The 12,199-nt window shown below is 54.9% G+C and overlaps 1 protein-coding gene across 6 annotated transcripts in view; it reads right to left on the reverse strand.

Annotated features, from left to right (window-relative positions):
- Window positions 1-12,199, reverse strand: part of SLC28A1 (solute carrier family 28 member 1) — a 50,259-nt gene that overhangs the window by 23,453 nt on the left and 14,607 nt on the right. For 5 of the 6 annotated variants that reach the window (XM_015061978.3, XM_015061976.3, XM_015061977.3 and 2 more), the window contains exons 7-9: window positions 10,351-10,492; window positions 9,591-9,704; window positions 8,332-8,409 (exon numbers count right to left, since the gene is read on the reverse strand). In XM_015061978.3, coding sequence (XP_014917464.2) covers window positions 8,332-8,409; window positions 9,591-9,704; window positions 10,351-10,492 — 334 coding nt within the window. The remainder of the gene's footprint in view (window positions 1-8,331; window positions 8,410-9,590; window positions 9,705-10,350; window positions 10,493-12,199) is intronic. The other variant, XM_027068161.2, reaches the window with a different exon arrangement.

Genomic DNA, 12,199 nt, shown 5'->3' on the forward strand with positions numbered 1-12,199 from the left:
CGCCCCCCGGCCCCCACCTCTCAAAAATAAATGGCTCAGTCAGTTAAGCATCTGACTTTGGCTCAGGTCATGATCTCACGGCTCGTGGGTTTGAGTCCCTTGTTGGGCTGACGGCTCAGAGCCTGGATTCTGTGTCTCCCTCTCTCTGCTCCTCCCCCAGCTCAGGCTCTGTCTCTCTCTCTCAGGAAATGAATAAAACCATTAAAACAATAAAAAAAAAATAAACATTTTAGAAGGATCATACACCATCATCATTTGGGATTTATTCTAGAGAAGGAAGGATAGTTCAGCATCCACAAGTCCATCAACATGATAATACGCCACATTAACAAGACCAAGGATAAAAATTCCCCGATCATCTCAGTAGGTGCAGGAAAAGCATTTGACAAAATCCAACATCCATTCATGACAAAGCTCTCAGCCAAGTGGATGTAGAAGGAATGTACCTCAACATAATAAAGGCCACATATGACAAACCCACAGTTAACCTCATCCTCAATGGTGAAAGGCTGAAAGCTTTTCCTCTAAGATCAGGAGCAGGATAAGGATGTCCTCTCTTACCACTTCTATTCAACATAGTATTGGAAGTCTTAGCCAGAGCAATGAGTCAAGAAAAAAAGAAATCAAAGTTATCCAAATTGGAAAGGAAGAAGTAAAACTGTCCCTATTTGCAGATGACACGATACTACATATAGAAAAACCCTAAAGGCTCCACCAGACAACCATTAGAAGTGACAAATGAATCAGTAAAGCTGCAAGATACAAAATTAACATACACAAATCAGTTGTGTTTCTGTATACTAATAATGAGCTATCAGCAAGGGGAATTTTTAAAAATCCCATTTACAACTACATCAAAAAGAATAAAATACCTAGGAACAAACTTAACCGAGGAGGTCACCTGTACGATGAAAATTACAAGACGCTGGTGAAAGAAACTAAAGATGACACAAATAAATGGAAAGATAGTCCATGCACATGGCCTAGAAGAATTGATACTCTTAAAATGTCCATGCTACCCAAAGCAATCTACAAACCCGATGCAGTCTCCACCAAAATACCAGTGGCATTTTTCACAGAACTAGAACAAATCATCCTAAAACTTGTGTAGAACCACAAAAGACCCCGAATCGCCAAAGCAGTCCTGAGAAAGAACAAAGCTGGAGATCACAGGCTCCCTTATTTCAAACTATACTGCAAACCGGAGTAATCCAAACAGTATGGTACAGATGCCCATGCCACCACCGTTACAGAAAGGCAGAGGGGACTTCCTCCAAGGCCACGTAAAGTGGACATGCCTCCTGATTTCCTACTGCCTTGGTCCCTTGCCCAGAGGCCCTCACCACTCTGCCCCTCGTGGTCATGGCCAACTGGCTGTCAAAGTGTCATTCAGAGACCTTTGCAGATACTGGATTCTCCTAAGATCTCTCCTGGTCCCCTCGTCCCATCTCTTTCCTTCTCCCTCCTTCCAGCACCCTGCCCCAGCTTTCACCTACTCACATACTTCCCACTCCCTTTCCTGCTGATCATAATCACTGAACTCACGAGTCACCCCTTAATTACTAACTCCAATGGCACCTCTCCCTCCTTGTCTTTTTTTTTTTTTTTTAACGTTTATTTACTTTTGAGAGAGACAGGGCATGAGCGGGGGACATGCAGAGAGAGAGGGAGACACAGAATTCAAAGCAGGCCCCAGGCTCTGAGCTGTCAGCACAGAGCCCAACGTGGGGCTCGAACCCACGAACCAAGGGATCATGACCTGAGCCACAGTCGGACGCTTAACTGACTGAGCCACCCAGGCGCCCCCGTCCTTTTCTTATTTGATTTTTTGGGGCCAAACTTGGCATTGTTGACCATTGCGGATGGCCGAGGCTGCGTCAGGCAGACACCCCAAAACCTTGGGAGATGGAAGCATGGTCTTTCACCCAGATGTTCCTCAGGGAGAACATGTGAGCAGCACTCCTGGGCGCAGTATGTGGGTGCCCGTTCCAGAGGCCGGAACAGTGGTGAAGGAACAAGTAAACACAAGCTACTGGGTCAGCCAGACCCAGGAAGGATGCAGGAGCCTCGGGGGAGGCGGCTGTGTGGGTGGGATGTTACCAGAAGGGAGGCGGAGCCAAGGCAGAATGACTAATCAAGACGATGCAGCCAAGAGGTGGCTGCCGCGTCCAGTCCATGGCGCTGGACTCCAGGCCAGGGGAGGGGGGCGGCCAAGAAGCCCCAGGCAGAGGCTCGACTTCCTGGACAAGGGACGGGCTGGACCGTGGCCCAGCAGGAAGCAGCTTGGACTCTGAAAATCTGAGTGAGCTCGGAGAAGACTTCCCCGGGGCCAGCATGAACCAAAGGCCTTGGACTAGCTCCACATGATCCAGGGAAAGAAGGTGAGGAAGGCTCCTGCGTCTTCCGCTCGACTTAGCACCAGCAAATCCACCCCACCTCGAGGACCCGTCCTAAGCTTAGGAAGTGCTGTGCTTATGTGTGTGTGTGTACATGTGAGTGTGCATGTGTGTGAGCATGTGTGTGCACATGAGTGTGCGAGTGTGAGTGTGTGCACGAGCTGGTGTGTGTGTGAGTGGGCTGTGTGCACGTGTGTGCATGTGTGTGCACGTGTGAGTACATGTGAGTGAGCGTGTGAGCATGTGAGTGTGCATGTGTGTGCATAAGTGTGCATGTGTGCATGAGCGTTTGTGGGCGTGTGTGTGCATGTGACTGTGTATTGTGAGCACATGTGTGCTTGGGAGTGTGAGTACATGAACATTTGTGTGCATGTGTGTATGTGTGTGCGTGTAAGCGTGCGTGCGTGTGCATGTATGTGGAGCATGCACGTGTGTGCATATGTGCGTCTAAACATGTGTGTGCATGTGGGTGTGCATGTGTGAATGTGAGCGTGCATGCGTGTAAGCATGCGCATGTGTGTGTGTGCGTGCGCGTGCGCATGATGCAGGGAGGGAGTGGGGAAGCTAAGTAAATTTTGTGACTAATGAATCTTGTGAAGAGGGCAGTTCCATGGCCATGGAGCATGTAAGTCCTCCCTGATCTGGTCTGTCTTCGCCAAGGAAGCCACTGCCTAATGCACTAACGCTGAGGTTGGCCCGAGGACAGGGCCTCCCAGGGTCCCAACGGCGGATAGCGTGTGACTGGGAAATGCTGGGGCTGCCTATTGACAAACCCACCTCTCTTGTTTTTTCTTTCTTGACGGGATATCCAAACTCAAAGTCTTTAGCAGCCACTTAATATGTTTTAAATTTAACATTATCATTATTAGGGCTCCTTTCTGTATTTGGAAGGGAGACGGGATGTCACTGACTTCAACTTACAGGATGAGGCCGAAAACGCCAGTGTCCAGTCAACCTGTTCCAGCCCCAGCTCTGCCCTTACTCACCGGGTGACTGTGCCCATGTCACTGCTCCTCGCTGGGTTGTGGCCTGACCATCCGTAGGGACCCAAAGATCAGTCAGCTCCCTTCCAGCCCGACAGTCTATGAAAGCGTGGTTGTAAAGGGTGATGTGGGGAGAGAGACGGGTAGCAGGTGCGCCCACATTCCTCTGGAAAGGGAGAGAAGGTGGAGGACACACAGCCGACTCTGGCGGGAAGACGGGCAGAGCAGCAAGCAAGGTGACCGTTTCGGCGCTAGTCTGCGGGACAGGCAGGGCGGGGACGCCGGCGGACAGCGGCTGTCTGGTCTGCCTCGTGCCCCTTCCTCCGCTCCTTCTGGTGACAAAGATTCAGCATCCCTTTGGGAAACCACCCCCTCCTCCACTCTCCCCCGACGGGCTTCAGGTTTGGCAGATCAAAGCCAATTATTCTCCCTGGTTACAGTTCAGAGATGGCATCTACTCCAAGCCAGGCCAAGAAGGGCCCCCTCGCGGGTTTCCTGCTAGAGCTAGTGGAAATCGGGCTCTCTCTCTCTTTCTCTCTCTCTCTCCTCAGGTTGGTTGGATGTAAGCCACCCCCTCGAGGGAGCCTACCCACGACTAAGACTAACACCAGTACCCAGAACACAGAGCCAGGACACAGGCCAGGTGGATCCCAGATGATGTTCGGTACCCTGGACTTTTCAGTTACAGAAATTAATCTTGATTTCTGGAGGTTCTGTTTCATTTCCGTGTTGGCTTAAGACAAATTTGAGTTGTGTTTCTGTCACTTACCACTGACTAAGTCAGGAGCTAAGCACCCAGGTCAGGAAGTACAGCCGAGACTCCCAAATGCGGCCCCAGTTACGGCTGGGAGGGACCGTCGATGGAAGGATCTGTGCCATCACTTTTTCTCCCGGGGAGGTATGCCAGCTGTCACCTGGGCCCTGCTCCTCTACCAGACCACAAACGCTCGCTTGGAAAACGACAGCCCCCTGAAAATGTAGCTAATCACAGGGAGCTGCCTGCCTTGTTTGCTATAATGGAGGTTAGCAGAACCACTCTCCTGGGCAATGCCTCTTGGAACGATGGCCTTCTGAGGGTGGCTCGCACTCAATCAGGCCACCTGACCCCCTGGCTGTGGGTGGGAACGCAAGACCCCCGGCGTTCCAATGGCAGGCTCCCACGGCCCGGCCTCGGTGATTGGTCCCAGGATGGTCACATGACTGAGGCTGACCAATCTGAAGACCGCTCCGGGATTTTCTAACTCAGGCTGGCAGAGAAGAGTTCCCTTCACTTGGGGCGGGGGGGAACCATGCTGTAAGCCTGAGCATCTGTTACTGCTGGGGGCCAGGGGAAGATGGGGTGCTCAAGAGTGAAGCTGACGCCCTGGCGTCTCTGGGGCCCGGGGTCCAGCTTGCACCAGCTCAACCTTGCCTTCTAGTGTGTAAGCCAAGAAACAGCTTCCCTCTCTCCTCCCTTTAAAGCAATATTTTTTTCAAGTTTATTTTGAGAGAGAGAGAGAATACATGCACACACGAGGGAGGGAGGGAGAGAGAGAGAGAGAGAGAGAGAGAGAATCCCAAGCAGACTCCTGTCAGCACAGAACCTGATGGGGGGCAGAGGAGGAGGCTAGAACTCACATACCAGTCAGATCATGACCTGAGCCGAGATCAAGAGTCAGACACTGACTAAGGGGGTGTCTGGGTGGCTCAGTTGGCTAAGCATCCGACTCTTGATTTTGGTTCAGGCCATGATCCCACATCAAGCCCCACATCGGGCTCTGCGCTGACAGCATGGAGTCTGCTTGGGATTCTCCCCCTCTCTCTGCCCTTCCCTTGCTTGCACTCTCCCTCTCCCTCTCTTAAAATGAATAAACTTAAAAAAAAATAGACACTCAACCAACTGAGCCACCAGTCACCACCCCCCCCCCTTTAAAGCAAGTTTTAAATGGGTTTCTGTTACTTGCAACCAAAGAGTCCCAAAGAATACTCTTTTCTTCTAAGCCAGGGGGCAAACAAACATCTAAGGCCCCTTTGTCACCACTGCCTACTAAGGCAAGTGCTCTGATATCAAGGCACAGAAGCCAATAAGCAAGAGCTTCGGTCCTGGGCTCCGGTCTTGATCCCAGCCCTCCCTAGCTTTGACACTTCGCAAGCAACGACCGCTCCGAACCTCAGTGTCCCCATCTGTGAAAAGGGGGTAATGATAGCGCTTCCGCCACGGGTGGTCGTGAGGGTGAAGCGAGGGCCAGGTACACGTGCTGGCTGCGTACCTAGTGGCCATTATTATGATTTCCTTCTCCCTGCGCTTTTCTTCTCTGTTCCCCCGAGACCTTGGGTCTAGAGGGCAACAAAATGGTTTCCAGTGGCCCTGGGGCTTGCTGCAAAGCTTGTGTGTAGCTTTGGCTTCCCTCTGGTTGGGAAGGTCCGGGCCCTGCCGGGGAGGTTTGGAGAAAAAGGAGTTCAGCTGTGGTCTCGGGCCACCGGGAAAGCTGCTCAGGACCACGGTCATGGGAACGGTGGCCCAGCCGGGGACAGGGGCCTGGACTTCCCAGCAGGCACAGAGGGACTTCGGAGAGTGGTGTCCGGGCACTGGGCGGGGCTCTGTAGGGCTCAGGGTCAGTTCAGGGACACAGGATGAGTAAGACCCAGGCCTCTCCTCCTGCAGGTCCCCTCAGCCTCCGTTCCCCACGGTGACCTCTCTCCTGCCCTGTGACAGCCTGGTGGCCCCGGGTCATCATGTGGGTATGAGGCAGCCTCCTCAGGTCCTCTATTCCAAGCCTCCTGGCTACAACCCTTCCTACCCACTATTTTCTTTAAAATGTTTATTTACTTGACATAGAGACAGAGAGAGCGTGAGCAGGGAAGCGGCTGAGAGAGAGGGAGACACAGAATCCAAAGCAGCTCCAGGTTCTGAGCTGTCAGCACAGAGCCCGACGCGGGGCTCGAACCCACGAACTGTGAGATGGTGACTGGAGCCGAAGTCGGATGCTCAGCCCACTGAGCCCCCCAGGCGCCCCTCTTCCTGCCCACTATTGGCGTGACGACCATCCCAAATCTCCAAAAAATCCCTGCCTGCTCAAAACTCTTTGATAGCTCTGTTTCCTGGGGACCAGACCCAGGTGCCTCCTCCTGGCATTTAGGGCCCTTCAAGCTTCAGCCTCACCCTGCTAGCCGTTCGTGCCCCCACCTGTGCCCCCTGCCGGCAAAGGGAGCTTCGCCCTGTAGATGACACGCCCGCGCTTTCTCCCCTTGGTGCTCATCCCAGGGGCTCCTTCTTCTTGCCTATCTGCGCGTCCAAAACTCCCGTCCTGCGTGTCCCGTGGTTCCACATCAAACACCACCTCCCCGGGGGAGTCCTCCTCACTGTCCCTAGTTTAAACAACCCGCCCCCCCCAAATGGACGCTTTCGTTTGTGCCAACTGCACTTGAACCTGGCCGCCCGGGGAGGTCGGACTGCAGAGTGTCGTATGCTTGTCCCTGCAGGGTGACAAGATGCTGGCTGCTGTCTGTCTGTCTATCTGGTGAACGTAAGACGTCATGCTGGAGCCAGTCTTCACGACTCCTCCCTGAAACCTGGGAGGCCCCTACTTGGAAATAGGACTGGGAGGGAGCAGCCCTCCCCAGCCCTACAGGATGGTGTCGGGGGCCTCTGGAGGGCCCCCCCCCCCGTCCCCCAGTAAAACTGCTCTCAGAGCAATGTGATGGACAAGTTCGTCCCAGGACACACAAGACTCCCAAGAGGACAGGAACCCGGTCCCCTCGCTCCTTCCTCCCATAACTGACATTATTTGAACCACTTGGGTAAAGTGGACGCTTCCCCGAGGGTTGCTGACACCAACAGACACTGTGCGGACCCTCACCACAAGCTGGTGGTGGGGACAGAGGGGCTGGAGACGACTAGACTCGCAGCCTGGCCCAACGTCAGCCCAGAAGTGCATCGCCGAGCCCGTGGCTCAGGCTGGAAGCCTCCGGGGGCCCCAACAGCCCCCACAGGGTGGGAATGCTCTGGAAACAATGGTCAGAGGCATGAAAGGCAGAAACCTCCAGGAGCTATACATGGGCCCCTGCACAGCAGCCCTGGGGGGCGGGGCCGGGCAGGGAAGGCGCCCTGGAGGAGGCAGCATGGATTCCCGTGGCAGTGTCGTGGCAACGGTGGCAGGAAATCACCCCCCTCCGCCTAGCACTGGAAGTGGAGCTGAAGCCCAGAGAGGGTCTTTTGACAGCTTGGGCATGAGGCCAGCAGAGGGGAGCCCCCGAAGGAAGCGCGTGGGTCCACATTTCCAAACTCAGAATGGTGACGTGGCCACACCACGGCAGACCCAGCACGGGCTACACCGTCTAAACTCAGGGTTGGGGCTCTACTGTACACAGTAAGGCCTTTGAGTCTCTAGGTCGGTTTCCTCTGCAGCAGGGATGCAATAAACCGTCCGAGGACGGAAGGAAGGAAAGAGGGCGGGAGGGAGGGGCTGTAGGTCCAGAAAAGTCCAGAGAAGGGAGTCACAGTGTACAGCTGGGTGACAAGGGCCGGCCTCCTGCAGAGGTGACCCTCGAGGGCCTCGATGTAGAAGCAGCCTGAGAGGATCCTGTGGGCTTAAGAGTTCCCGGGAAGTGTCCCTCAGAGGCCTCAGGGCCCCTGCGGCACGTTGGGGGCTGAGGTGAAGGCAGGCGCCGTCCCCGTGCCCCTGCCCTCTCTTCTTGTCTCACGGCAATTCTATCACTTGGGGATTCGTTTTTAAGGAAAAGAATACAGATACCTCTTACTTGGCAAATGTTACAAAGCACACTGACGACATGCCGGCGGGTGAATGGTGTCGGGGCCCCTCTCGGCACCCCGAGCCCGGAGCTTCGTGGACCTCAAGCGCACGGCCCTCCCCCGACCCGGACCTGGCCCACGCAGCTTGCCCAGACATGCCCCGGCCACAGGTACTGGGCAGCCGCTGCTAAGGCCCTTGCAGGCCAGGAGTTGGGCTGACCTGAAAGGCAAAGACTCCCTTGACCATGGCCTCCCCAAACACGAAGCTGGAGCCCACATCCGTGTAGCTCAGGAAGATCTGAAAAAAGACAAAACAATGCAAAAACCCGGAGTGAGGCCAGGAGGGGAAGGGGCACAAACAGTGGCCAGAAAGCCAGGCCGGGTGAGCCGGAGGGACGTCGCCTGCCGTGGGCCCATCCAGCAGCCCATCCAGCAGCCCAGTGTGGGGGAGAGAGGGTCACCGGGCCTCCCGGGCCTTGCGGGGGTCGGGCACCACCCAGCAGTGCACTTCGTGAACACACGTTCACAGGGGTTTGCTCCCCTGAGCACATTCTCCCCGGGAGACACCTTTTCTGTACACTTTAAGGGAGCACCCTCAGGGGCGCCTGGGTGGCTCAGTCGGTTAGGTGTCCGACTTCAGCTCAGGCCATGATCTCATGGTTCGTGAGTTCGAGCCCCGCATCGGGCTCTGTGCGGATAGCTCAGAACCTGGAGCCTGCTTTGGATTCTGTGTCTCCCTCTCTCTCTCCCTCTGCTCGTCCCTGCTCACACTCTCTCTTTCAAAAATAAATAAACATTAAAAAAAATAGGTGCAAATGATCAGTTTTGTGGTATGTGTATTTACTACAACAAACAACGGAATGAGAAAACAACTTCAAGAGGCACCTGGGTGGCTCAGTCGGTTGAGTGACCGACCTCGGCTCAGGTCATGATCTCATGGTCCGTGAGTTCGAGCCGCGCGTCAGGCTCAGAGCCCGGAGCCTGCTTCAGATTCTGTGTTCTCCCTCTCTCTCTGCCCCTCCCCAATCACACTCTGTCTGTCTGTCTGTCTCTCTCTCAAAGATAAACATTAAAAACTTAAAAAAAAAAACATAACTTCAAGAAACTGAACATTATTTTTAAACGCACACATACGACAAAGTAAATCAGTTGTAATTTTTTTTAGCACTTTTAACTGTCACGTGTTCCACATCACTCATGACTGCTGAGGGCCACATGCCTTGCGCCCTCAGTACCCAAGAACCCTCCTGTGCTGAGATTCTTTTCCGCATCAGACCAGCTGCTCGAAGGACAGCTGTCTGCAGGTGGCCCCGGGCCTAGGGGAAGGAGTGGCCACACCGCCCAGCCCCTGCTGCTCACGTGGCCTGGGGCCCAGCACACCCCACCGTCCCGATCCCAAGCCCCTCCTTACGGTCCCACCCTCCCCTTCCCCCAGTACAGCGGCTTTTCCCTGGCAACCCGGGTTCCCCTTGTACGCACCTGGATCTGGTTGCCCATCCACTGGAATGCAATAAATCCTGGCTCTGTTCTGATGACGAAGAGTCCAAGTGCAAACTGTAGTCCGAGGCCCCAGGACACAGTCCTCCAGGATACCTGGCACCCGAGAGAAAGGTCCTGGTGAGCTCAGCTCCTTGGGGGATCCACAGGGAACGGCAGGCGGAAAGGGCAGAGAGCACAGTTCTGCTGAGGGGCTTGGGAGTCTTGGCCTCGTCTGCAGGATAGGACTGGACCCAGCCACGACCCTGGGCCTGTTGCCGACGGTCCCATCCACCCTGCGGTCCGAATAGGCCACACTCTTGGCAGTAATGGGCCTGGGGCAGTGGGCAGGGGTGGGGCACGGTCTAAGGACCCATTGCAAGACTCGAGCCGCCTCGAGCAGGCCATAGCCCTCAGTCCCGGTCCTCACCGGGCGGCTGTGGCCTCTGATTCCAGTGTCAGTGTAGCCTCTGTCTGCCTGGACCTCCCCCCATCTCTCCTCCCCAGGCAGGGCTCCCAGCTGCCCTGACCCCCTGCTCCCTGGACGCCCCCACCCCCGGCAGAGGACTGCTTCTGCCTCTCCGCATTTAAGGACTCCTCAGCGGTGACCTTCGAATGCAGGTGTGTGAGGATCTCTGGGAGGCCTGGCTGGAGCCTGCGGGGAGATGTCGGCCACACCACGAAGCGGGGAGGGACCCTGGTTTCGGGAGGCAGGGAGGGAAGGGGCTGCGGCGCACTCTGGGCCTGACGACTGAGGACTCACTGTGCGGTGATGCTTTGAGCAGGCGAAGAGGAGGCAGATGAACACGCAGATTCCTGCAAAGGACACTAGCTGCTCGGGTCGCTGGGAGGTGTCCAGAACCAGCCACGAGACCAGGCCCAGGAAAGCAGCGAGGGCCAGAGTCCTGCGGGGGAGAGGCAGAAAGCCATCACCCTCAGCGTCTCCCCCAGCCCTACACAAGGGCACCCAGGGCTCCAGGGGAAGGGTGCTCAGGGCTGGGGGGAGGAGAGAGCTGTGTGGCCTCACACGGACCACCTAGCCTCTCTGGGTCTGGCGTCCTCGTTGGGCAAATGAAGCCGAAGCCCCACGCTTCTCCTGGTTGCCAGGAGGACTAAAGAGAATGTGTGTGCTGAGCTTTGCAGGGTGCCGAGCACGTGGCTCCCTCAAGGGCAGGAATTCTCACAGATGCAGCGATGCTCAGCCCAGCCTCTGACCTTGCCAGGGTGAGGTGGGGCCTGTGGGGCCCAGGGCTCTGCTTCCCAGAGGCAGTAATGTCAGTCCGGGCAGGTGAGCCGAGCTCCTGGGACCAAGGCTGGGAAGCGACGATTTGTTTTTTATTTATTTTTTTTAATGTTCATTCATTTTCAAGAGAGAAAGAGACAGCATGAGCAGGGGAGGGGCAGGGAGAGAGGGAGACACAGAATCCGAAACGGGTTCCAGGCCCTGAGCTGTCAGCACCGAGCCTGACATGGGGCTCAAACCCAGCAACCACGAGATCATGACCTGAGCTGAAATCGGACGCTTAACCGACTGAGCCACCCAGGCAACCCTGGAAGCAACATTTACAGCCCTGCTTCCCTCCCTGGGGCTGGAGTTGGCTCACCTGGTGGGGGGGAGGGTCTGGGCCTTGCGTGCTCGAGGTCCACCCCCGACCCAGTCACTGACTCACCTGGTCCTACTAATAACCGCGAATGTTCACTGAGCACCTATTATGCGCCAGGAACTACACCCAGCGCTGGGAGACATACCGTCCCCGCCTTCATTGTACACACGAAGAAACTGAGGCACAGCAAGGTGAAATGACTTGCCCACGGCCACCCATCTAACAAGTAGCACATTTGAGACTTTAAGCCAGGCACCCGGCAGAAGTTTATTCTCTTCACTAGCTCTGTGCACGACCACTGGTGAGGGGTGGACCCAGGACCTGAACTCACACAGGCCAAGCCCAGAGTTCACTGCTCACTTCTGCCCGTGTTTCTAAGCAGCTAACACCACCGGTCCGCTGCACATTTTCTGCCCGTCTCTGTGCCACTTGCCTTACTTACTTACTATTTCTCTTTATAAAACTTTATAAAACCTTAAGTGCAGGGGCACCTGGCTGGCTCCTTCAGCAGAGCGTGCCGCTCTTCGTCTCAGGGTCGCGAGTTCAAGCCCTACATGGGGTGTGGAGACTACTTAAAATAAAATAAATTAAATTAAATTAAAAAAAAAGTCAGTGCATGTTTTGGGTTGGGTTTCTGTTGTCATTTTTTTCTTTTTTTTTTTTTTAAGTTTATTTATGTATCCTGAGAGAGAAAGCACAAGTGGGGAAGGGGCAGAGAGAGAGAGAGAGAAAGAATCCAAAGCAGGCTCCTCACTGCCAGTGCAAAGCCTGATGCGGGGCTCGATCTCATGAATCATGAGATCATGACCTGAGCCGAAACCAAGAGTTGGACGCTCAACCGACTGAGCCACCCGGGTGCCCCTGTCATTTGTTTCTTAATGCCTTTATAGAGGTACGACTGGCATGTAATAAATAGATGTTGAAAGTGAACAATTTGGTAAGTCTTGATGTGTGTACTTATGTACCTTGAGACTGTCACCACAGTTAAGACACCCAAAACGTTCTTCG

The sequence above is a fragment of the Acinonyx jubatus genome, chromosome B3 (genome assembly GCF_027475565.1).
Source record: "Acinonyx jubatus isolate Ajub_Pintada_27869175 chromosome B3, VMU_Ajub_asm_v1.0, whole genome shotgun sequence".
In the NCBI taxonomy this organism is placed as follows: Eukaryota; Metazoa; Chordata; class Mammalia; order Carnivora; family Felidae; genus Acinonyx; species Acinonyx jubatus.